This window comes from Larus michahellis, chromosome 3 (genome assembly GCF_964199755.1).
Source record: "Larus michahellis chromosome 3, bLarMic1.1, whole genome shotgun sequence".
NCBI classification, from domain to species: domain Eukaryota; kingdom Metazoa; phylum Chordata; class Aves; order Charadriiformes; family Laridae; genus Larus; species Larus michahellis.
The window spans coordinates 105,902,998-105,929,058 of record NC_133898.1 but is presented as its reverse complement, the minus strand read 5'-3'; the positions used below and the strand labels follow the sequence as shown (position 1 = coordinate 105,929,058).

Sequence of the window (26,061 nt, the reverse complement as noted above, 5' to 3'; positions counted from 1 at the left end):
TCTTGTAGTTTGTTCCCATTAACGTCTCCAATATTAAAGGTAGCTAGAACCTAATTTTGCTGGAAACCTCACAGTAAAATTGTGGATATTGTCAGCTCACAGCAAAATTGTATATTGTCAGCTCCAAGGCCCCACAGGCAGGTTTCTGTGGGCATGTACCTTATCTCAGTGTTTGCTAGCTTCCACAAATACTAGTTTGTTGAACTCAGCACTTGGGAAGATTCCTGAAATACAGTGAACCATAATCCTGAGCTGCATTTCACTGTATTTACCAAGAATTTCACTTAGTGCCATACCATAATGCTTTCTCACAGGCAAAGTTCCCTGGAAAGTCAGGAAATACATAGCTTCAGGTTATCTCACTCTTTCTTGCTGACCCCTGCAGAGGGTCTCTGCAGTCTCCCACCTGGTCATGCAGTCCCAGCTCCTCGTTTGTGTCCTGATGCTTGTTAGACCTTTCTGACTGAATTAACTGATACAAATGCCTGACTGAACTAATTCAGCAAAAACCTACTTATTTTTCTGCCCCGTTATGTTTCTGCTGGGCTACTGAGTTGACTCAGCCATTGAGGACTGGGAAAGAAGGTGTAAAACCCACTAATTACTGCACAAAATAAGGGACTGGAAAGCAGAATTGGAAATGAAGGGGCCCTTTTGGCAGCAGTGAGCTGTTAAATTTGAGCACCATCTCCTGTGAAATCACTGCGCAAGAACTCATCCCTTTTTCATTTGCAGGCTTTAGTCCATGTTCTCATTTATATTTAGTTCATAGAAAAGGCCTTAGTTTGTGTGGTTGTTTATTAACGTACATGCTGTGCCAGATTACTTCATGGTTATTATAAAGAGCAGTATCTCTGCTTTTTACCATTTGATTAAACTGACAGGGATGATTACGGATCTAAGCTTTCATACCAAATTTTCCAGTAACTGACACCTCAGGACTGGGGGATAATGATGCATAAATGCAGCCCACTGAGGCTCCAGATCAGTCTCCTCAGCCTTTTAAAACAACCTTCTATTATTTTTAACGACACTTCCCTTCTCACTGCTTATATACACGTGTGTGTATACATATATATTTGAAAGCTTACAGAATTTCTTTCTAACAGTCACCTTTCTGTAGCAGAACATAACTGACCTTCCTTATTTAACTACAGATTATTAAACCTCAAGCCTCTGAATCTGCATTTTTTTAAAACTACATTTTACTCCTCTTCCCTTTCCATAGTCCCACCTGATGAAGAGAGTTTTGCACCAAAATGTTCGAGAATTACAGCTGTCTCAAGGTGCTTAGCTGCTCCTTTTCCCCCCAGGAAAATAGGTGCTTATATGCTCCTTCCCCCCCCCTTTTTCCCACTCAGAACCTTTTCTTCTGTCTCTGGTATTTCAGAGGCACTCTTCTATTCTACAGATTCCTTCTGATATCACATTAGGTTCTGGGATAGAAGTCAGCATTAAATCTTACTTGGAGCTTGCAACTATGAGTAGCCTTTAGTGTTAATACAGGAAGACCAACAAAAACCGCACACAGCTTACAAGCAGGAGACAGGTCTTTCATGTGATTCATCCTGCCAGCACCCTCTCTAACAACAGGTAGCCTGAACAAAAATTTTCAAGGGGAGGGAGATGGGCTGCATTGCATTTCAGCCCACGCCCCTTAAAGCCTTCTTGTTTTATACAGAACACTATAGCAAAGCAAGCGACAAAGTCAGATTTTCTACAGAGAGAGTGCATACTTTCAGATGTGAACGCAGATGGGCCTAAAAAAAGTCACACATGATCGACATGAGCAAAACGTTCTAGGGACTGGGCTGTACAATTTTAAAAAGCTCAGCATTTTTAACTGTTTTTCTCTTCAGGTTACATTTTCATAAAGATGGAAAAATATATCCCTGAAACTAAAGCAATTTACTTGCCAAATTTGAAATCTGTTTTTCCAAACCAGAGAGATGCTAGAGGCTGTTCAGTGGAATGGTTATGTTTATAATGGACAAAACTGTGTATTCTCCCCTAAATTCATCCTTATAGTTGGCTCAATTGTTGTAAATGGAACTTTCCAAAAACTAAGCAAACAAATCATAATACAAAACAAAACAATGAAAACAAGCTAAAATAAAACAGCTGGAAGCAGATACCCAACAGGGGAAATTGCAGCTCAAACTGGCAGTTACGAACAACTGCAAACTAGAATAGAAAGCACTTAGCAACGCTAACACTAGCTTTGCTGCTAGCTCTGATATACCTTGCTGCTAGGACTGAGGGGTTCGATTTATCATGCTACCAACAAACTAATTTAATGAAATGTCCTCCCATTAAAAACCTCCCACAGAAGACTACCTGTGCTACAGCAACTGTTTCACATCAGAAAATAGTTTAAGTAACATCTTAGGCAAAACAATACCAAATACTTTTTTGTAATTGAAAATGGAAGGGAACATAACAAACAGCATATAATTATGAGAATTCAAATTTAACCCAGATTTCAGGGTTATCCAGTCTACTTTAGCGAGGAGTATCGTTCAATCAGTAACCACAACTGGTCATTATCCTAGAGGTGCCAAAAGACACTGTATTTGTTCCACTTTGGAGCCCTCTCAAATAGAATCGCATGGTTTTGTTCCATTTAGTCCATTGTTTATTTTACTGTGCTTTTAAAGAGCCACAAGTCTCAGAATATTTCATAAAGAAATCCAAGATTTCGGGATTTCAGTTTATGAATCTGCTTTTGGTTTGCATTTTGGAGCCGTCCTGCCCTCAAGTGTCCTATGTTTGTTTTCCAAAGTTGCTGTACCTTCAGTCTTCCTTCCCACAGACACTGGTGAGATAAGGAGAGCGGTTCTGTTTTCCACCGAGCAGACGGACTTGGACAGCTCACACAGAGTGGGTTGGTGTCACAGCAGTTAACGCTAACAGAAAAAACAAATGGAACATTAGGAGTGGAAATTAAATACGTTAACCCTAATGAGAATACTGATTCGCTTTCCAGCAAGCTCGTTGGAGCGGAAAACTCCCACACCTTTAAGCAAAGAAATCTAAAGGAAACACAAGATTTTGGCAGGGATTTTCAAGTGACCCCTGATGAAGGCAGGTATCCAAGTCCCATCACACAGCATTGTGCGTCTCTCCCTGTTGTGGCCACGTTTATGCTCAGCCTGTACGTGGGAACAATGGAAGCGTGGGGAATGTCACAGGCGGGCACCCCTTGATTACTGCTGAAGGACACATCCTGCGCTGGTCAAGAACACCTCACTTGACAGAAAGCTAAAGAAAGCACAGGAAGGACATGGACCTGTTGGAGCGGGTCCAAAGGAGGGCCATGAAGATGATCAGAGGGCTGGAGCACCTCTCCTGTGAGGACAGGCTGAGAGAGTTGGGGTTGTTCAGCCTGGAGAAGGCTCCAGGGAGACCTTACAGCAGCCTTCCAGTACCTAAAGGGAGCCTACAGGAAAGATGGGGAGGGACTCTTTACCAGGGAGTGGAGCCATAGGACGAAGGGTTTTAAACTGAAAGAGGGAAGATTTAGATTAGATATCAGGAAGAAATTCTTTACTGTGAGGGTGGTGAGGCACTGGAACAGGTTGCACAGGGAAGCTGTGGCTGCCCCATCCCTGGAAGTGTTCAAGGCCAGGCTGGATGAGGCTTTGAGCAGCCTGGTCTAATGGGAGGTGTCCCTGCCCAGGGCAGAGGAGGGGTTGGAACTAGATTTTTAAGGTCCCTTCCAATCCAAACCATTCTATGATTAAATACTATGGAGGGTGACAAAATACAGATAAAAATAGCTTGTGGCAGATTAGCTGCAGCAAACATGGCTAGCACATGAGAAGTCACTGCGTTAAAATAACCATGTCAAGCAGGTTCATAAATTAGCTATGTGTGTTGTATCTGAGTCTTGGGACTTGTGTGGGTTGGTTTCCCCTGACAAACATTATTAGCCTTTGGTCTGTGCGTCTGCCCACCTGACTTCACGCAAGCAGCCCTCCAAGTGGCAAAGATGGGGGTGAGGAGGAGGCAAGAGGAACCACCCCATGTGAGGGGCTGCGGGCAGAGGGGAGCCCTGCACGGCGATGGCGCTCAGGGACACTGAGGCGGCACAGGCAGGAGAGCCCAGCCCCAGGCCTTGGCCAGGTCTGCATGCATGCGCACCCTTTGGGGACACGGCTCTGCAGACATGACTGACTCTAATTCAGGGGTTCTTCCACCCCCAACATGGCAAGGCAAGGTGTTTTAAGCCTAAAAGGCTAAAAAAAGCCATGGATCTCTCTGCTGCCTATGGAGCCCCGGCACCTGAGGGCAGGAGGAGATGCCAACCCGGGAGCTGGGCCCTGCAGCTAAGGGGCCCCGACAAACAGGGTGCAAAGCCCCCCGCTGCCCCGGGCCTGTCTCCCCGACCCCCGCCTCTGCCAAGGGCCACAAAACTCCACTGCCTCCGCTCTCATAGGAGCTCTGCAAGCAGCTGGGCCCCGCCATGATGGCGGCAAACGCCCTCCTTCCCCTCCACCGAGGCAGCAGCGAGGCGGCCGCCAGCAGCTCCAAGGCCCCGCGACGCCTGACGGTGCCCGGCGGGGGCGGGAGGCGGGGCCGGGGGAGGTCGGAGGGCGGCAGGGCGGGCGCGGCGCGGCGGGAGCGAGGTACGGCTGGGCTGAGCCGCGGCGGGGGTGATGGAGGGGCAGTGGGGCTTCCCTCGGCGGTCACTTGCCTTCTCTGGGGGAAGCGAGCTCCGGGCTGGGCTGGGCGGAGCGGAGGTGGGGGCAGCCTGGCGAGAGGCTGAGGGGGGCGGCGGGGGAAGTCCCCGGCCGAGGGAGAATGGCCGGCAGCGCCCGGCCTTGGCCGGGTGGGTGAAAGGCCGGGCTTTGGGCCTGGCCCCTTCCTCTGCAGACCTCGGTTTTGGGGGTGCCGTGGCCCGCTAAAACCAGGTGCCTTCCTGAGGGAATTACAGCTGGGGTGTGAGTTGCTCCTTTTAATATTAAAGGCCTGACGTGAAATAGTGCAGTGTGTGGTCCTTCCTGCCAACCCCCCTTAACACTGTGACCCAGAAAGCACCCGCTCAGGTAAAAAAGAAATGTATGCTTAGTTAAGCATGTACTTAATTTGGGAGAAGGAGGGGAAAGGTGTACCCCAATGGCTGGGGGTACAGGCCGTACGCTGTGGGGTTGCAGGCCAGCAGCACTGCTGCCGTTACAGAGCACAGCCAGGATCGGCATTACAACAGCAAATTAAATGCTTTTTAGAGGACAGGAGCCTAACTTTGGACAATGCATCAAAATCTAAAGGTGAAATGAAAGGGGCATAGACAGAGATAGGATAAAGCGCCTGTGTATATAGCTTCCTGTAAACAGCCTAGGTTTCTGTCTGAAAACTTTGGGTAGACTCTGAAAATTGCTATTTTTGCCTGGTGTTGCAGGGCCTGTGGCATTCCGCTTGAAGTCCACCAAGTACGGCCTGGCTGAAAGGGCACTAAGCTGTGTGCTCACAAGACCTGTGTGTGTCCGTAGCGTATGCCCAGATCAGCCATGTGGCACAAGTGCAACACACCTGGGCAGTGGCAGCTTTGGGCAGTGGCAAGCTTTTTGCTTGCGTTTGATTGGGAAAAATGCATGCCACGTACATCCAAAAAACCACCAATTTCCCTAAAAGTAAATATGGTATACCTCGATACTGAGGTGTAAGGAAAAGCAGCAGTTAGAGAAAAGATCGTAAAATAGCTAGTAGGCATACCTCAGCCTTTCGAATGTTACACAGTAGTCAAACACAACTTAGGAGAGTGTAGTGTTATTTAGAACACTTTAAGTAATGATTTTTACTTCTTACCAGGAGGAAGGAACTTGTTTGTTTTCAGTTGCAATGTGTTTTCTTCTCCAGAGTTGGGACCATGGCTATTGACTGGATTGGTTTTGCATATGCTGCATTGCTGGCTGTTGGAGGTGTGGTAGGATACACTCATAAAGGTAAGTACTGGGACAGCAGGATTTGGAAATGAAGCGTTTGTGTTTCTTCTTCACTACACTTTGTAAAAAAAAAAAAAAAAAAAAAAAAAAATTATGCAAGACATGAAAACTCTGCCATAATGAACATGACTGCATCTTAAATCCGTCCTGAACTGCTATGAATGAGCTGAGTCTCATGAGATTTACTTGGGTCAACTTAAGCATTTAAGTGTTCACTTTTTTCTGTTAATTTAACTGATGAGTTTGTTTTCAGGGCAAAAAGGGGCTGTTATGTTATTTTTGACCTTCAGTGTATTTTGGGCCTTCTCATTTCCTTTAATCATTCCTGCGTTGAGTACAGTAGATGATCTTTGATTAAAGTTTATTTTCAGCGGAGGCATCCTGGCTTGGTTTTGAGATTTCCAGATGCACACTGGAAAGAAAACCTATTACTTGGGTATTCTGATCTTGTGGTTAATTATCTGTTAGATATTAACTGTAAGATAAGCAGGTTTTAGGTTATCATGTGCTATAAAGTGCATTTTCCTTATTTCAGTCATTTTTGCAGTCCTTCCTAGCCAGCAGCGCCCTGCCCAAACCCAGCACAGCATCCCGGCAGAGGTCGCAGTGGTACCGGGGACAGGCAGGATCTCTAGCCTGGTCCCCCTCAGCTCTCCCACAAAGCGTTCATCCCAGCAGCTCGTCAGTCTGTGCCGTGGCCATTCCATCCCTATGCTTGTGATTCAGGGTCACTGTTCCCCTGCACAGGGTGTGCATGCTTTGCTCTTAGACATCTGGCTTTATGTCTGACTTTCTGAAATACTTGCTCTATTTTTTTTGGTTTGTACCGAGCTGCACTCACTGACTGTCACGATCGCTTGTTCTCACTCTTTAATAGTTGGTCAGTCCTCGTGGCAAATCTAGATTATTTTTTTTATTGGTAATGATTTCTGTTTTCTTGCAAATTCTTTATTAAAAACACTGAATATAACAGGACTGTGAGCTGAATGACATCTGGGGATCAGGATTCTTCATTTATAAACATTTTGGGATCAGCTCAATCCGGATAATGCCTGCTGTGCTGATTCTACGCTTTTATCATATTGTACCGAGTCAAATGCCTATTCAGAAACCTAGGTGTATTACTGAAACTCTGGGCTTTATGAACCAGTTTTCTGATAGCACTGAAGGAAGATGTTGACGTACTTTTAAAAACCATATTTTAATCTTCATTGCTATCTAATTGTTTTAACTCTTTTTTTTTTTTAATTCTTTATTAATTAAATGTGATGTTTGTGGTACTGTTCTTTTGTCCAGGATTGGTGTCAGACTGAAAGGTTTGTGATTACATGTATTATTCAATTTAACCTTTTTATATTGACACACTTCTAAGATTTTTTGGAGACTCCCACGTGCTGTAAGATACAGTTAAAATCAGCAGATAGTCCAGAGAAATTACAAAACTGCTTCTAAAGGCATATATGGTAGAGAAAATAGCCAAATTTAGGTTTGTGCTTCAAAGATTATTTTTCCCAAACTGCAAGTATAACTAGATCCTCATCATCTCCCTCTAATTTAGTCAATTTTCCCCCTAATGCCATGCCAGAGAATGACCCAGTTACAGAAACACCACCTGTATTCACGCTGAGTGAGCTAGCTGCGCTGTGGCAAAATCAGTTCTATTTTTAAAATATTTGGTTGTAGAAAGAACTACTCTGTAAAGATTGAGCTTAAAGACATTGTATTGAGAAGTAACGCTTGAATGGTTTCTTGCAGGTAGTAAAATCTCTTTAGCTGCTGGTCTCACCTTTGGATCTGTGTCTGGTTATGGAGCTTACTGCGTAACACGTGATCCAAGAAATGTGAAGATATCATTGTGTAAGTGTTTTACTACAGTAAACAAAAAAAACTCAAAAAACAACAATAAAAACTAGCAGTTTCCTGAATTGCATACAGAAGTCTCTCTTATGTTAACTTTTGAACATTGCTTTGGTTTAAATGTTATTTTTTAAATAGAGTTAGACATTTCAGTTTAGCTTGCAAAGTTCAGGAGCTTGTACGTGGAACTGTTTGGAAGCTAAGGCAGCTCGTTCACACACACAGCCAGCGGGTCTGTGTCACCACCTGCCAGCACCTCCTTTTATTAGCTGGTTGCATAACACTGCAAATATTGTGAAATCCAGTTGAGAAACATGGGAGAGTACTGGAATAAACTCATTAGAGCTACAGATTAGAATGTAATTTGAGAAGTAAGGAAGGTGTGGGATCCAGTCCTGCATAATGGAATGTATCCTCAGCTCCCAATGAAACAAATAGTTTGACTTAGTGTTTTTCCTTTGCTGCTAAGGAAGACAGGATACAAACAATGCAATAATTGTCATGTTAGCTAGTTTGCCATTAAATCCTCATGGAGGCAAGGAACTACAGCCTCTAAGGGGGACATTGTTAACCTCATGCAACTGTTTTGCTGTTAAGATCTATTTGGAGCTTGTCTCACTCATGGTTTTAGCAAAGATGGCTGTACTTCCGCATGCCAAAATGCATTTAAAATACATTTAATCCAGATTGTGTGAGCACACCCTTGCTTTTTTGGAATTTAGTTAGAATTTATGGTACAGTGTTCATGCTGGCTTTGTGCTTTACACCAGCGACAGTTGTAAAAACTTCCATTTCAAAAAGATGTTGAATAGCATTGTTAGCAAAGTGTATTCGCACCAGCTGTGGTCTTTAGTAAAGGTGGTAGTGGCATATGTTATCTGCTCCTAGATGGCTTGAAATTGGATATTCCAGTTTTGCCACCATGATCTTGGCTTGGATTAAGTTATCCCACTGTTAAAAAAAAAAAAAAACACCCTTTTTTTGGAATGAAGGCACAGCCTTAAGTATGTGTAAATTTGTAATTATTCTGTGTGACATGCTTTTAACTAGCATCTAGTATTGTACTTTTGTGATCACTAATTTGGATACAGAATTTGTGAAAGAGAAGACTAATTAAAACTAAGTACATGTTGCCTGTTTCCTAATTTGCTAGTTTTGGAAGGACTAATATAAAATTTCCACTAATCTGCGTGTTGATGTCAGATATACTAAAATATTGTCAGTGTTGTGCATTCCATGTACCTGTAGGCATGTGAGGACTTTCAGCTGGAGCAATATGTATTATTAATTTAATAGAAATTATAGCAGTACAGATGAGATACACTACACCTGCCTTAGAGAGTTCTTACTATGTAGAGTAAAAAGAACAAAGGCTTTTTAAAGCAGTCTTAATTCAGAATGCTTACAAAGTGATGTTCTGATTGCTTAAAACCTAAGCATATATTTAACCTTGGCTATGAATGGGTGGCCTCTTCGAGATCCACTTAATGCTGAATGAAACCAAGAAGGTGATATGAACAGACAATTTTTGCCTGAAGTGAGTTAGGAAGTGTTCATACAAAGTACTCTGCCAGTGCCAACCATTCAGGCTGGTTTTAATTTCTCACAGGCTGATGTATCTCAGTCTGGAAGAGGGTGTCTTCCGGCTTCTGCATACATAGATACCTCAAATGAGTAAAGAACTCAGTAGGAAAACTTCAGAGGAAGAGAGAATTAGACACACTCAGAAACATCTACAGGTCCACACCTTAAAAACCTTTGGTGCCTACTGTATCTGCTACTTTCAGAATACTACGGGCTTTTCGTAATAAATGTGTATTGTTTTTGTAGAAAATCAGAATGTTTTCACTTATGCCTAACCTGCCCAAAGTGTCAAAAGCAACTAGAGCACAAATGAAAGAAAGAAATCAGTGCATGGAAGAAAGTTACCACTCTTAATTTAGAAACCGGTAGAGTAAATTGGAATGTAAAATGAAGCAAGTACACAAACTTTTAAAAGGTTAGGAAATTAAATAAAAAAAAAATTCCAAACAAGAATTTATTAATTAAACCAGTATTTATTACCTATGCAAGAGTCTCCTACAATAATGTAAGGTAATGTTTTAGTACAAGACCTTGATAGTGCGGTTCTTGTAACTACATACAAGGAGTACGTAGCATACAGATACCCCAGGCAAATTTCCTTAGTTGTTTTGTACATTATTATTCCAGGTATTTTGCCCACTCACCCTGAAATTAACTCTGAGCTTTCTTGAATACTTTAATGCAATTTTATGTGTTTGGAGTAGGTGTGGAAACTCAGACTTCAATATGCAACAGCTAGTGCTATTCAGAGTACAAGTTGATGCACCTGCTTTATTGAATTTCTGATCTGAATCTGATTTACTGAATTGATTTTGGCTTGATTTAATTAATTGCTTTGATGGATTTAAGGTGAAATAGTGAAATTTTGAAAATCAGGTCTAAAAGTTGAATGTCTTAAAAACTCACTGGCACATGTGAAAAGCCAGATACTAGTAACTGGGAAAAAAAAAAAGAACATCACAGAGTGAACACGCTTAGTAGCTTGTAATTAATTGTAAATACACTCAGGGCAAGATGCATACTGTGTAATAGTCCACTCTTCAGGCATTCCTGAGAGGATCAAGGCTATGGGACCAGAAAATAAGAGCAATGGATAATGGAGCGTAAGAGGGTTTTTTGCAGGGTATCTTTAATGAGTGCACATGCATAGCTGGTAGAGTTTCATAAGATGCTTGTAGCTGTCAGAGCTTGTTTTATAATGCTGGAGTGAGTTTAAAATGAATTCTTGACACCTGTGAGCACAGGACTGTCCACAGGAGTAGACCGTGGAGTTTGAAGAGAGTTAGCCAGATGGTTTAACTGCCCCATAAAAAAGGGAGGAGATTTGTGTAACTGCCATTAATTTGGCTGCAAGAGTATTAAAGCCCTGCTGCCCATGAGAAGTCTTGCCTCTCTGCCCACTTCTAGGAAGCATTTCAGGTGACAGTTCTTTAACGAAGCTAGCTATCTTTGCAGAGTTTTATATATTCTCATTAATCTCATTTACGTACCGCTCTGCAGCCATAGTTCAGTATGAAATCCCTGTGCCTTATCAGTTCATTGCCACCTCCATTTTTAAGTAAAACTGCTCCATGAAGAAGATGCAGTTCCTTTCGTGATGTTTGTTCTCTGCTGCTTGCACTTGCATTTGTTGCCCTCTTGGGCTGCCCACCTCTTATCACAGACAAGGTTGACGCAAAATGAAACAAAGGAACTTGTGCTCATGATGAAGGAGACGTTGACAGCCATGTTCTGTAGCAAAAGCAAGTGGCAAAACTTCCAATCGGTTTTTTAAGGCTCAGCAAATAAAAAGCTAGCATTCTAAAAAAAAGAAAACAGATAAAGTTGGATGTTCTAGCTCCTTTAATAGTTAGAAAACAGCTGCAATGGTCTAGGGTGGTGGGATTTATGAGACACTATTCCTGTAATTCAGCATGCATGTTACTCTTATGATGAAGATTCAGTCTGATCTAGTTGAAGATGTCCCTGCTTACTGCAGGGGTGTTGGACTAGGTGGCCTTTAAAGACCCCTTCCAACCCAACACATTCTATGATTCTTCCTCCTTTATTTGTATCCCTGTGAATGTAGGTATGGGGGAGTAGAATTCACTGTCTGACAAACTTACTTAGTGTCCGTGGAATAAGATTTAGCATTCTGCTGCACCTGGAAACCTTATTTGTAGCTGAAAGAAATCATAGCAGTGTATTTTGAAAAAGCAAGAATGTTTTTATAGAACCTATCTCTGATCTAATGTTTTATTAAATTGCAGTTCATAGCAAAACACAGCCATGACCTTTGAAAACTCTCCATGTTCCTGAATGGTCCACTGGGAGAACATAAATATATTGAATTGTCTTTTACAGTTTCAGCTTTTCTTTTGACCATTATAATGGGAATGAGGTTCAAGAGGTCCAAGAAATTAATGCCAGCCGGACTAGTAGCATGCCTGAGGTAAACATATTCAGGATCTTAATGTAAAGATTTCACTGATTTTTCAAATAGTTGCCATTTGACATCTGATTCAAGCCAGGATCAGTGGAACAGGTGGTGAGGGTGGTGAGACACTGGAACAGGTTGCCCAGGGAAGCTGTGGATGCCCCATCCCTGGAAGTGTTCAAGGCCAGGCTGGATGGGGCTTTGAGCAGCCTGGTCTAGTGAGAGGTGTCCCTGCCAAGGGCAGGGGGGTGGAACTAGATGGTCTTCAAGGTCCCTTCCAACCCAGATCATTCTATGATTCTGTAAGCTCAGCACCTTTGAAAACTAGGACATTTTTGACCTGACTGAAGAACTTTGGTCAGTGTTACTGCAAATTATGATGTTTCTAACCATTCTGACTGCTTTATTGCTGCTGTTTATTTTGGCATTCTGATAAACATAATTTTCTGTACTTATTATTTTGAAATTAAATTATGGACTAATTCAAAACTTTTTTTTCCCAGTGAGTCCGTAACTCAAAACATTTTTCAACTGTAAGTCAGAAGCTCTGTCTTCTGAAGGAATAATAACTGTTGCTTCATTGTTACCAGTTTTAATATGACACCATCAACTCTTTTACTCCAGTTACATACAGGGAGGAAAAAATCAGATGTAAATTGTCAAGATGCAAAATTTCAGAATCAGAACTTAAACTGGAAAGTGGTATTTTCCCTTGTGGATTGCATTTCAAGCGTAGGTGGGCTCTGTGTTTCAGCAGGCACCGAGGCTGTAGATGTAGACATTTTGAAGGATTGCTTACTAGAGGCTCTAGTGTCAGGTATTTATGAATGTGTTGTTACATAATGATGACTTTCACTGTCTTTGTTCATGCACAACCGTATTTATGTTTCTTGTTCTTTTTTTGGCAGCCTTTTGATGATTTTGAGGCTTGTTTTTATGCTGCTGTAGGAGAATTTAGCAACTTCAGAACCGAAGTATGACTGCTGCACTCACTGAACAAACAGGCAAGCTCTCTATACTTGAAAGACAAGTTTGAACACAAGTCTCTACGTTGGAGTTATCTTTTCTGTAAAAGATCTGTACCTGTAATTTGATTATTGGCATTTGCTGATATTTTGCAAGCTTTTTTAAAAAACTTAAAACAAATGTTTTGTTGAGGATATATTTTGATCTACTTCTGTTTAAGCAGTTTGTTAATTCAAGGGATCTTTTTCCCTAAGTTTGATCTCTTTCAGGGGTGCTGAGCGCCCCAAGAAATTTAGTTAGTCTTGCACTGTATCTCTGAAAGAATAATATATATAATACATGTTTATGCTAAAAAGGTACATTGTATTGAACCATAATTTTGTAGCTTCTGAGATTAAATAATCAATTCTAATCGTATTGTTGCTTACTAATTAATAAAGGCGTGGGCCTGTACTATATTGCACTAGAAAACCCACCTTTCTTTCAGATACACGCATGTTGTTGCACTGGTTCTAAATGTAAAAACCATTATCAGTGTTAAAATAAAACATAAAATATTCAAAGCTTCTCAGTTTTTTATGCAGACCAGTGAGCCATTTTGTCAATGGTGTAGTGATCTGCTTTGTACTTGGCACTGGTTTAAAACATGTAACTTCGTGTTCAGTACTTCAGTACTCTTTACCAGGTTTGCTGTTTTGGTCTTATATGGGTTATCTTGCTTGACCATAAGCAAAGGAGAGCATTCAGACATAAACTGTTCAGGGACTGAAGTTGCTTTGGTTTGCATTGAAAATAATTGAGTAGTCCCTGGGTCTGAAAGCTTGGGTAAGACTATCTTCTGGTGCACAGGAATGTGCAACCAAATCATTAGGAAACAGAATATGGGGGAGTGCACTACTGAAGACAAAAAGAAATTTTGCTTCTTTTCATTATTTTTTTTCATACAGAGCTTGCTTATAAAGGCTATCATGTATCAGATCTCAGTGCTGCACAAATCCATCAGTGGAATACCAAGCTTATTATTCTTGGCAGGGGCTTAGGTGGTGACAAGGTGTTGCGAGCAGCTCAGATGTCTAAGGCACAACTGGCACACAAAAAAAAAAAAAAAAGGCAACCCCCCACCACCAACAACCCCAAACCACAGCCTCCAGCTCCGGAATCTTTTGTTAACAAATGTTAATGTCAGCTATCTCCAGGTCTTGCCGGGTTTCCAGGCAATTGAGCTGGTATGTTACGGATTTCAGACTGGGATGACAGCTGGACACAGAAGATGTGGTTCATTTCATCCTGAAGTAGAACTTCACAGCACCCCAGTAGAATTGAACTGCCATGGACCATAATAGGCTTTGGTGACCCATGCCAATGTGGCTAGCTGTACTGTAGGCAAGCTGAATCCTGCCTTAGATTAAGCTCCGAAGAAAAGTTCAGGCAACCCAGAGCTGAAATGCAGAAGCCATCCTGCAGTTGCTGCTACCCCAGATCCTAAATGCAGTAAGATTGTACGTTTTTGAGCATGTCCAGAGTTGAGCCTTCTGTGCATTCTCTGAATTACCCCTCGGGGGAAGGGAGCTTCCAAGCCCAACTGCAATCCGGGAGCTTTTGCTGATGTTCCTGAGCAGCCCAAACAAGCAGCATTCTCATCAAGTCCAACACATACCTATGGGACTGAGAACTCACAACATGCAAAGGTGGTGTCCTGTGCCAAGCTTTGCGATGGTTCAGCAATCATAGCACTGTTTGGAACAGAGGTGTAGCTCCATGAAACTTGAGTACTACGGTAGGCATGGCAAACTGCTGCTTCCAGCTACCTAGGTAATTTTATTTAATGTCAAACTCTGAGGAGCTGATCTGGGCAGTGCCTGGGGTGTTTCTGGTTCGTACCTCTGCGATCCATTACGTGGCTTTTCTTGTGCACAAGTCAGAAAACGGGTTAACTTTGGTGGGCAGCAGTTCTGTATATACTGGTTGTTGTTTTCTCTGCCTAATCAGTTTGAGTCCTACTGAAAGAAACAACTAACTGCAAGGAAGAATAGTTTATGGCACTGTCTTTAAAGGGGACAGTGATGGTACCCATGAAATTAGGGCAAAGAATCTGAAATAGTAGTGCATGGTTTAAACACTGTTGAGATAAAACTAACTCTTACTGACAAGGTAAGTAGCCAATGCAGTCTCTTTACAACTACTTGTGAAGTGACTGGGGAAGGCAAAATCTTAGGGAAAAAACCAATCAAGCGGCATTTTCATCACTGCGACCAAGCGAGCAAAAAGAAGAGCAAGGGAATAGATGGTTTCAATGGTTAAAAACCACATCAGGCTAATTAAACACATGTACTTTGATCTTTCAGTGAACAAAATCTCTTTTAAGGGACTCATATGGGGATTAAACAAGCTTCTTACCTTTGCCCATAAACTTATGAGGATCATAAGTTTTAATTTTTTGAATTCTTAAAATATTTATTTATTTCTCTTTTAAACTGCAGCTCTGAAAGTACAGGGACAGCAGTGAAATACAGCAGTGGGACAGTGAACTTTGATCTAGGAGACCACCTAGAGAGCAAAACCAGACAATTCTAGGCCTGATTTTAAACGACTTCCCCATTTTTATGGAGTGGCTCTTCTCTCCTGCAGTTTTTAAAGTGTGTGTGTGGGTGGGTGGTTTCTACAGTATTCTGAAAGCTACAGCTGAACCATTGTACCCTACCAGGAATGTACTGTAATTAAACAAACACAAAGTATCATCATATTTTATTTCATGTAATCGTTCCATGAAATACCACTTTCTGGGCTCAACAAGTCGAAATCAGCCTTTTACTCTAATTTAAAAGTATATTCTGTTTCAACAATGGCCATGTGACTGATTATATAATCCAAGCTATAGAATACATCTATGCGGTTTACAGTTACGAGGCACAGCTCTAGTAACATACTACGGTTGTGTTATCTTCAGCAGCCACATGATTAGATATTGAATATTTTCCTCACAACGGCAACAAACTTCTCATCTGTTGGTGGCTTCCTCTGGCTGCCAGGCTGCAAGAATTTTTTGATTGTTGGAATGTTGCTTATTCTTCCTTTAAAAGCCTGGAAGAAGCAGCAGTAAAGCCAATGAGAGTCAGGAAATTATAATTCAAACCTTTATAGCTTAAAAACCAGGTGACTTGGATTTTTATTTCTCAGACAGAGAAAGGTAGTAGCTCCTTCTAGCCAGCTCAGCACAGCATTTTCCATTCAAAAAGAAAAAAAAAGGCAGGCAGAACCATATCTGTAACATACTAGCCTTTTTGGAAAATCCAGCTGTGAATGTTCTGATCGGCAATGCTGGTGCTATAAAGTTTACCTTAGTTTCCCAGATGGGGATGGGAGAAATTAATATTAAAGAGTTAAGATTCATCTGGTAAAGGTGGAAAAAAGAAGAAAGAAAAGGGAAGAAGCAAAAACCACAGCCCGAATCCAAATCCTGCAGATATATTTGGGCAAAAAAAGAGGCAAGGACAGGAATACCACAATGCAAAGCACCATGGAACATAAGACACAAGAAACTTAACAGCTCTTTTATGTGATTTCTTCAAAATATAATTTTGCTAGCAAAAACAGAAGGACAGGAACTGCAGACGCAACAGGTGACAGCCTTCCCTTCCTGATGCTCAGCGCTGTGTTTGAAGACATGAAAGTAGCAGTTACGGGACCAAACTTCAGTAAGTGAATTCCTGCCAGCTGAGAACAGCTGGGAAAAGTAGAGCTGGATAAAAGGCGAGTGCCCAGCAGCTCTGGGGGCAAGGCAGCGCACGCGTGTGCAGGTTGTTGTAGTCAACAGAAGTAGACCAGAGAAAGATTCAAGATTCAAGAGATTTAAACATCAATTAGCTTTTAAAACTGGGCAGTGACATTTGTACGTTCCGTTCCATATTGAGATCGGATGATTACCAACCTGTAGCAGAGGGAATGCTGACAGTATATCAGGCTTACATTCTTCTGCCATTAAAATGGCTTCCAACAGATGGATGTCTGCCCAGCTTAATTTGTTGCCAACAAGATAATCATGCCCATGGGCTTTTAAGGCCTACAAAATACGAACGAATGAAAAAAGTCATATAGGATGTAATAATTTTATCTAGGTATTTCATTACAGGCAGATTTCTACAAAAATACACAGCAGAGCAAATCTATGCAAGAATCTATAAAGTTAGAAAGTGATAGGTATTCTCACAACAAAAAATTAAATCAGAACTCATGTTTCAGTGTGCGTGGACCTATCACTCACGCTAACCTACTGCACCAGGTAGCTGTACCAAGTCCAGTCCCACAAGAAACGCTTAAATCATAGAAAAGAAACAGCACCAAAGTAATTGTAAGAGGTAGTCACGACAGTTTACCTGTAGTGTACTTTGATTAAATAATACGCACATGCACAAAAAAAAGTCAAGTGAATTCCCAAATATTTCAGCAAAATTTGGGATTGCTGATTATAGTTTGAAACAAGTCAGGATTGAAGGAACACAGCCTTTCCACCCTTCATCCTGTATGGAAGGATTCTTTCATGGGAAACTGCTGATGCAAGAATCGCAGCCCGCCAAAGCTGCTAATAGCTGTCATGGACAAGTTGTGGTGAATGCTGCAGCACAGCTCCAGAGCAGTTACCAGCTCCGCAGCCTACCTTTTCCCTGAAGACTATCACCCTTGTAGCAGAAGCAGAAGGAAACATGTCTGTGCCTAAGATACCCTAATGCTACACTTAAACAATTAACAAACGTGCGCTAAAAGTAGGACATCAGTCTGTGACTTTGGAAGCTGATTCCTTCTGCAGTCCCATCTGCCAATTTTGGTATAAAAGAGGCAGTGAGCTCTGACAGAGGCAAGGCTGATACCTTCAGGGAGTTATTCCCCACACTCTAATAAGGACCTCTAACAAGGTCCACCACAGCTTGTCTATCAAAGCCATATGGAAACTCCCAAACAGAGCATCGGAACCAGATTGCCTGCAGTGCTTTATATTACCTTTTGCTGTCCTAAAAGTGAAGTCACTTAAAGTGAACACTCGGAGCTAGGGATATTTTCTGTCAGGATTGCATAACACGTGGACGGGAAGCCCTGCTAAGATGAATCAATGCACAACTTAAGCAGCTGGTACATGTCCTGCTTTAACCCCAGCCACCAACTAGGATCACGCAGCTACTTGCTCACCCCTCTTTCCCCCAGAAGGGTGGGGAGAAGAGGGAGAAAAAGAGCGGAAAGGGAAAAAAAACCCTCATGAGTTGAGATAAAAGACAGTTGAACAGAACAATAATGGAAAAGGAAAATAATAATAATAATGGTAAAATAACTTACAAGACACGAGTCACTCTCACCGCCTGGTGAATTGGTTGCCCAGCCCGACCCGAGCAGAGATCATGGATTCCCACCCCCCCCAGCCAACCCCCATTTATACACTGAGCATGACATCTATGGTACGGAATATTCCATTGGCCATTCCGTTGTTCTGTCTATGCTCCTCCTCAGCTTCTATGGGAAGCTGAAAAGAGTCCTTGAAAAGTATAAACATCGCTTAGCAACAACTAAAAAAATATACATTATTGGCATTCCTTTCACAGCAATCATTAGAAAGAAAATTAACTCTTTCTCGGATGAAACCAGGACAGTACAGAAGGAAAATTATTAATCATTCTAACAAAATTAACTAAGCTAAAAATTATGGAAAAGTTTAGCTGTGTCTTTACTGTAAGTGAACAAGGATTATTTTAAAGACTTTCCTCCAGTGAGCATACACACTAAAACATATTGTAACAGTAGTTTGTGCCAACTATGCACAGGTTCAGAGAATACTGGTGTCTAAATTTGCTTTTTTATTTTTTAATAGCATAAATTCTTATGTTATCAGACTCCAAAGCTTTGAAAGATTAGTACGTGCAATCAATCTCTCTCAGCACAGCCTTGCACTGGTATGGCAGTGGATCTATATGAATTCTGATTACAGGAGTGCTGGTTTATGTCACTTATATGCAATTTTTTTTCTCACAGGGCAGCCTCTGTGGGTTCCGCTTGTGCAATTTAAGGCTCTGATAAAGAGGCACATGAAATTGCATCAAGTCCTGTATTTTTTGAATGGACTTCAGCTGCCTGTGAACCAAGGATTCAAGCTAGAAACCTGGCTCAGCTCTGAAACAACGCAGCTTTGTACCCTTGGCACAGACTTCTGAGGAGACTGCTACACTCTGAAAAAGCACTGTGAGAAGGTCTGCATAGTACAACCATACAAGATACAAAAGGTAAAGTTACAAACAGAAGTAGGATAGTAAGATGAGGATCCCAGCTGGCTAAACTCAAACAGGAAAATGTTAACACCAAAAAAACCCTTGACTATCCTAAAGGGAAAAACAAAACAACTGAACAAACAGCAAGTTGGCAGAAAATGGCAAGTCAGTAACATCCAGGCTGTGTTCCAGGGAGAAACAAAGAACAGCTCTTCCCCTCCTGACCAACTTTTGCCTAGCCAAGAAAGACTCTTCATGTGCTCTACGGGGGTGGCAAGCATACCAGTGCTTTACTTCGTAGCTCTTTAGAGGCTAACTCTTTAGCACACACTGGCCAGTAAATAATTGCTTTATGCTTTTAAGCTAGATACGTCCTGTTTGCAGAGCCTCTTTGTGCGCACCTAAGGATGCCCAAATAGCGATTCAGAAGACAGTTCGTAAGTATAATACATTTAAGCAATGGGTTTGAGAACGATCACAGAATTAGGTCCTTAATTATAAAGCACAGTTATATTTAACTTTGAACATCAAAAGTATATAGACTTTCAGGCAATAAGTTGCAAAGGCTGGCACAGGTATTTAAATGGTGCATTTATGCAAAATGCTAGGAGCTATCAGCCACTAAACTAGGTTTAAAAAGTAGGATCTGCTCTTTGAGGAGTCTTAAAGAAGACAGCAAAGATACTCAGTACTGAAACCAGCCAAATATTATTTTGTGTCCGCCTTCTCATATTGTTGAATACTGGCTCCATCATACAATTCCAGAGTTGTACTGTCACTTGGTCTTCTAGAAAACAGATGTGTGGGGCCAGGGGCGTGGCGTGGGGGGAGACTTATACCCCATGTTACTGTCTTTGTGGACTACAAGTGATTTATCACTTACCTTTTCATAAACAGGGAAGTACCTGTTTGTAGCTCGTTCAATGATTAAAGCAAGATTCTTTTCTTTTGTGTCAGCTGGTTGAAAAGGGAGGTACATGATCATTCCCATCAGGTCTGTTGTTCCCTCCACGTACATATCAATCCTGAAACAAATATTTTTATTTAACATTTGTCATTTGAACATTACATTTTGGTTATTTTCCTGAAATAGATTGCTGAAGCGATCACCAAGTAAAATGCTTATTAGTCAATATGACAAAAGATACTAGTTTGTTTTCTTGTTCTTCCACTTTGATTCAAGGTCAGTTTGTTTCAAAGTGCAGTTCTTTATAAACAGGCTCACAGTGTCTGCAAAAAGCAATGTATAAATAAGAGTCTCCAACTAAGATATTTAAAGTGGAGTTTACACTGTTTTCCATTGATAACCTATTAATCTGTGCTGTGGGAGAAAAGATCACATATGCAAACCATGCTAGAGAAAAAAAAAATTGTTTTGAGGTCTAATCATGAAAGCATCCCAGCAACAAATGGCTACCAATTGCCAGTTCAGACGTGCCAGTCCGTAATAATCCCCGCAATCTCTGGTGTTGCTCCTCTGTTATTACTGAATAAACTCTTTACAGTAAGTGGTAATCGGTTAGGTTAAGGACTTAATTGAATTTTTGCATGACTTTTTTTTTTTTTTTTAAACAAAGAGTAAACAAGGATTTTTGCTTTTGCATTAGTCCTTTAATTATAACAATGGAAAGTATCTACAGATTACATAGTAGATTAATATTAGGGAAATATTGGTTTAACTTTGAGTAACATTAAGCCACTGAACATGTCTTTTTTAAATCAGCTATGAAAGATTCTTTACATTTAAAAAAAAAGGAAATTAGAACACTTAAAGACACTTCATTTTTTTCAGGCAGCTGTAGTTTTTCCTACTGTTTTCCAGTTTAAAGAGAAAAATAAAAGGCACACTTAGCCTTTATTATTGTATTAAGGTCCTGCAGTTGCCCAAGAACTTAATGTACTTTTGGTCTCTGTGAAATTAAATGAGCCTGAAAGCGGCGATCACATTCTCACTATGTTGACAATTAACAATCATTTATCAATCACAAAGTCCATTCACCCAGTCCGTGGATCTGAGGGGACAAAGCACTGGCAGATGTATATGCACCTTTACATGCAGATGTTTCGCAGCAATATTAATTTCATAAATATTCAAAAAATGATCCAAAAAATCATGGAAGAGTACTAGTAAGGACAGTATGCACCATTACCATACCAGGCTCTCTCCTTCAGGTCCTTTCCATAGAGGTTGTACTTTGCTGCTATGTAGCTGAGGATGGCTCTGGTCTGCACCATCTTCATCCCATCGATCTCCACCATGGGCACTTGCTGGAACATCAGGACTCCATCTAGGGAAGAAAAACCAGCGAACTACTTGGATTGCTGCAGTACTGCACTGCATCTGAGAAAGAGACCTGGTAACACATCAAGACATTTCCAATTCTGGGGGATGAAAGCATTTGCAAGCAAACAGGCCTCTCAAATCTTCTCTTTACAGGTCACGTTGTATTGGAGGTCTTACAAAAATTTCACCTGTTGTCCTTTTGATATATTCGCATGAATTTATGTTTAGGGTACAGTTTACAGACTCACCATTGCGTAATTTTTCTAAGTCTTCCTTGGTTTCTATGAATTCTTCCTCAAACTGAAAAGCAATGAAAGAAAATAACACTGTGTCACTCCAAAAGCAACGGAGAAGTGGAAGGAAGTCTGGAAGTTAGACGCCACCTCTCCACACTATTCCACATACTTCTCATGATTGTGTTGACCCCCTACTCTTATTCTTCATTTCTGCTCCAGCAAATAACTCAGTGTCCCCAACCCCACAGTAATATACAAAGCTTTACACTTCAAAAAAACTTCCTCATTATAAAGACGAGCCTATTTGCCTGCATGAACAATTAACAGACACCAAATCATTCACTTAAAAGCAGCTGAAATACCGAGAAATTTTTAATAAGTCATGCCTGTGTTACGCAGCGTTTATCTACCTCTTTCCCCCTACTGGCATTTTTTTAAATGAGTACATTTGAATGAGGGCAAGATCTTTGTTTCCTCAGCACTCGTGCTCTGCAGCTTCTCTGTCAGCAACATTCACAAGTGAACACCATTAAAAAAGCCTTTTATTTCCAATGGAATATAAATAGTTTCTGATAAAATAGTTTCAAAGCACCATATTCAAACAAAAACTTGAATGTAGAAATTAAGATGCCTTAGGATGGTTTTCACCTGATGTGAATCTAGATAGCTCCCCGACTGCCTTCAGGGCAGCTCTGCTGATTTATGCTACTCAGGTCCTGACCCAAAGAATGAAAAGCACTTTGTTTGGAGATAATGTTCTAAGGTTTTTCATGTGGTAAGCATGGTCTTTCAGTGGAGAACCATCATGAGATACAGGGAAGCAATAACCATTCAGAAAAAGTCAGAGATACACAGTTTTGGTCTATAGCAAAAATTTAAGATGTCAGCATAAAGTACGTTTCAAAAACAAGACTTAACAATTCTCTTTATATGTTAAAATCCTTTTACTGCAGAACTATTGCTCAAGGAATACATTAAATACAACATGACAGTGTGTACCACTGAATCTAAACATTCTGCATCACAATATGTGATGATGTGCATATCTCTAAGCACAGATGTAACTGGGAAACATTTCCAAAGAATGCCTATTTTAATCACAGATTAATCTGATCACTTTATAAAAAAAGGTACAAACCTCAACCCCGGCTGCTGCTAACAGCCATCGGATGGACTCCATTTTCCCCCTTCCCTTGGTGTAGTGCAGCTTGGGTTTCCCCGCCATGATTTCAGAGTTCTTGTTTCCTGATAAATTCAAGATGATGCTCTTAGAGGAAGAATTTTTTTTAATTAACATTTAACATGCTCCATGCCAAACTATTAAATACAGTTGGATGAATGTGAAAGTAGAAGGGCAATCAAGGCGTAGATACTTGGGTTGCTTGATGCAACCAAGTTTCCTGTGGATTAGCAGAAAAAAGAAAAAGTACACGATACCAGAATATGCAGCAATTCAAACAAGAATCATGCCAGAATGTAATAAGCGTCTACTAAATCATATAAATATCTTTTAAAATATTAACATAGCTTTAGGAGCTCAGGAGAACAATCAAAAGCAGAACTATAGGGTATTTCTGAATTTTTAACCTTGTAGTGACGCAATCTCTGCAGTAGGTACTGGGTTTTGTGACAGCATCCATGTCATACCACACTTGAAAATGTATTATGTCAAATGAATTGCTTCACAAGAACACCAATCAGGAGACACCAGCATTATTTTCACCTCTCTCATTATGGCCTTTCAGAGCCCCGTGCTCCTGTGCCTTCACAAATTTGAGTTTATACCAGCAATATATATTCCAGTATATATTTCACCAGGACTACTGACTTTTATGTTTAGTTAGTTCTGTTTTGACTGTTAGCCAAATCACAATACGTCCACTATAGAGAATGTGGACCAACTTAAGACCCATTCCAATTTTATGAACAACAGTTAAACTGCAACAGGGACTTATATCCTATTTGCCCTGAAAACTTAACTTTAAAATCAAAACCAAGCAAATGAGACCTTGACCTCTGTTGGGCAGATAAGGCCTGGTCAATGCCCCCAGCAGCAGGGGGCTGAAGTCAGCCCACTGGATGATGGCACTGGGATGAAACACTTCATCCTTTCAAATTTCACCAACAAGCACAGTCACATGCCATAGTATGAACTCAGCAGCTGATGTGAGCTTGCCTGGTGCTGGAAACAAAGCTAACACTGTACTCTTATCACTAATGGGTCCCAGAAGAACGAAGCAGATTTAATAAGACGGCAGAGTCACGGATTAACAGTGACTCTGTTAACAGAGTCCTTCATCGTTAAACCAGGGTCTTATCTGTTTACAGGCAGGCTTATCTATTCTTGCATAGACTTCACAGTATGTAATTAAACCACAAAGCAGAAACTTTGGCCATAATCCCAAAGGTGTCAGTGAAGAGGCACAAACAGTACAACAGTGAGATGGGAGACCACATCCCTGGCCTTCTCCACTGAAGTCCTTTGTGTTGGGTGGTATCTTCAATAGGCCCTGTAGCAAACAGCCATTGCCCTACTAGAGGCTGAACTCACAGGAGAAACCTGGTGCTCCAGTCCACAATACAGGTCTTCAAAACTGCTGCTCAGCTTCCACCTATCCCTGGCAATACCCGTATCCCCAGACACCTCAGTCCCTCACAACAAACTTCTCCTGATACATAAATATTGCTTTTTCATGAAGATTTGATTATGTCTTGACAGTTTAGAATTGGCATCTAGTCTAGACCTGCTGGATGCCTAGCTATATTACCAATACCTGAACAGCAACAGGGCACATAAACAAGGCGTTCAGAGAAGTGCCATATCACAGCTACCTTAGCAGGTCCCACACAGAGAAGACGACAACCTGTGCTCCATTTCTAGTTCCCATAAGTGCATGAGTTACGCTATAGCAAGTGAAAGAGCTCTCAATCATCCATACTTCAAAAATACCCCATTGCCTGGCACTCGGGAAGTAGATGATGGTCTCAACTCCACTCCATCACAGAGGAGAACTGCACTCAGTCCCTCACAGACCGCTCTAACCTCCAGCACATGGGATCTAGGCTGGGAAACACACTACAAGGACAGTTTAGCATAAGCAGAAAGAGCAAACTTCCCTGACCTCTCCCAGAAGCAGAGATAGAGCTGATAAAAATCAACCCAGCCAAAGCCCTGCTTGCCATTGTCAGGACAGTGCTGCACTCCAAACAGCTGGGAAAGCTGAAGAGCAAATGTCAGTGGAAAAAAGTCCAGATATCAACATAACCTGCCCATGACAGTTCCTTGTGGGAACAGGCCAAGGCTGAGGCTTTTTGTGCAGGTAAGAAAAAGCTTACATTTTTCTGGAACTGCACCGCTTAAGGACAGACTTCAGGGTTTAGGCTGAACACTTACACAGACTTGCAAAGCGCTTTGGTGACTATTACTGCTCTGCAATGAATATCCCTTTGTAAAGCAGTGAGTCATGAAAGAGCAGCAAAGTTGGTAAGTTATCTTTCTTGAGTAGCTCTAATGGACCTGAAATCACAACTTTTCTTGATGTTCTAGTGCATCTGACCTTCCTCGGACCTCAGCCAGGCAGCTGTTAGAATGACAGCTCCCGCTGTGATCGCTATATTAAAAAAATCACACTATTTTATGCAAAACAATTCAGGCACTGGCCTTCCAGTGAGAAACACGTAAGTGAATTTAACAGCAAGCTCACAATCTGCCGCAAAATCTTAGAATTTCCTCCTAATTGGATGTGGATCCCAAAGAAGATCCCTGCAACGCTTTGCTCCTCGAACACAGCTCGCCCAAGGCTGCTGGAGCAGAATGACCTTAGAGCACAGGCCCTGCACTCCATCCAGCCCAGCTGCGCCTCCAGAACGTCTTAAGACAGAAACCGCTCACCAGCCTGTGGCTTCCACTGGGACTCGGGCCCAGCCTGGATTCTGAAAGCCTTCCCCTCGCCACCCAGGCTTGGAGGAGCATTTGAACTAGGCGAAAGGCAAATTACCACCCACCCCCACCCCTCCCCGAGAGATTTTAAGATTCCTCAAACGAGGACAAACTTTTAACTCCGAACAGAAACCCCTCTGCAGGTTCCCAGATGATCCTACCCAGAGCCCCCCATCTACGCACACCCACCCCGCCGGGCTGCCGGGGAGCGATGGGGGGTGACCCCTCCACAAACACCCCGCAGGACGCTCAAGCAGGTTCCTCAAGACCGGTCCGTCCCAACCCTCCCCTTTTCCACTCCAGCGGAGGCCCCGGCTGGCCGCCGCCCGACCCTGCCCGCCCGCCCCGCTTCCCAGCAGAATTCACACCCTCCGCCGGGCCGGCACCGGCCGCCCGCCGCTCCCCCGCGGGGCCGCCGACCCCCCAGCCCGCCGCCGCCGGCAGTACCCTCCGCCCGGGCCGCACCGCCGACCGATCCTCAGCCCAGCAGCTTCCCACCGACTGCCCTCACCGCCCGGCCCGCGCACGGCCCGCTCCTCCCCTCAGCGGCTGGGCCGGGCCGCCTGCCCACTGCCCGCCCTCGGC

General features: G+C 42.2%; 2 protein-coding genes across 6 annotated transcripts; one reads left to right on the top strand and one right to left on the bottom strand.

The window, feature by feature from the left end:
* Window positions 1-4,569: 4,569 nt before the first annotated feature.
* On the top strand, window positions 4,570-20,155 carry TMEM14A (transmembrane protein 14A). Of its 4 annotated transcripts, XR_012586335.1 has the most exons (6): window positions 4,570-4,628; window positions 5,860-5,945; window positions 7,701-7,802; window positions 11,730-11,817; window positions 12,711-12,806; window positions 18,784-20,155. XR_012586335.1 is itself a non-coding variant. In XM_074581643.1 (5 exons), the coding sequence occupies exons 2-5, from the start codon at window positions 5,870-5,872 to the stop codon at window positions 12,748-12,750; spliced, it is 306 nt and encodes a 101-aa protein (XP_074437744.1). In that variant the 5' UTR covers window positions 4,570-4,628; window positions 5,860-5,869; the 3' UTR covers window positions 12,751-13,861. The 4 variants fall into 4 exon arrangements, 3 of the variants coding, with proteins under 3 accessions (XP_074437744.1, XP_074437742.1, XP_074437741.1); XM_074581643.1 differs by lacking the exon at window positions 18,784-20,155 and having other exon boundaries at window positions 12,711-13,861; XM_074581641.1 differs by lacking the exon at window positions 18,784-20,155 and having other exon boundaries at window positions 4,617-4,742; window positions 12,711-13,861.
* Window positions 15,499-26,048, bottom strand: LOC141741276 (glutathione S-transferase). 2 transcript variants are annotated; one of them, XM_074581637.1, is made up of 7 exons: window positions 25,924-26,048; window positions 22,675-22,781; window positions 21,549-21,600; window positions 21,172-21,304; window positions 19,900-20,041; window positions 16,697-16,828; window positions 15,499-15,849 (listed from the first exon to the last, which is right to left on the bottom strand). In XM_074581637.1, the coding sequence occupies exons 2-7, from the start codon at window positions 22,759-22,761 to the stop codon at window positions 15,727-15,729; spliced, it is 669 nt and encodes a 222-aa protein (XP_074437738.1). In that variant the 5' UTR covers window positions 22,762-22,781; window positions 25,924-26,048; the 3' UTR covers window positions 15,499-15,726. The 2 variants fall into 2 exon arrangements, with proteins under 2 accessions (XP_074437738.1, XP_074437739.1); XM_074581638.1 differs by having other exon boundaries at window positions 25,845-25,979.
* Window positions 26,049-26,061: the final 13 nt, after the last annotated feature.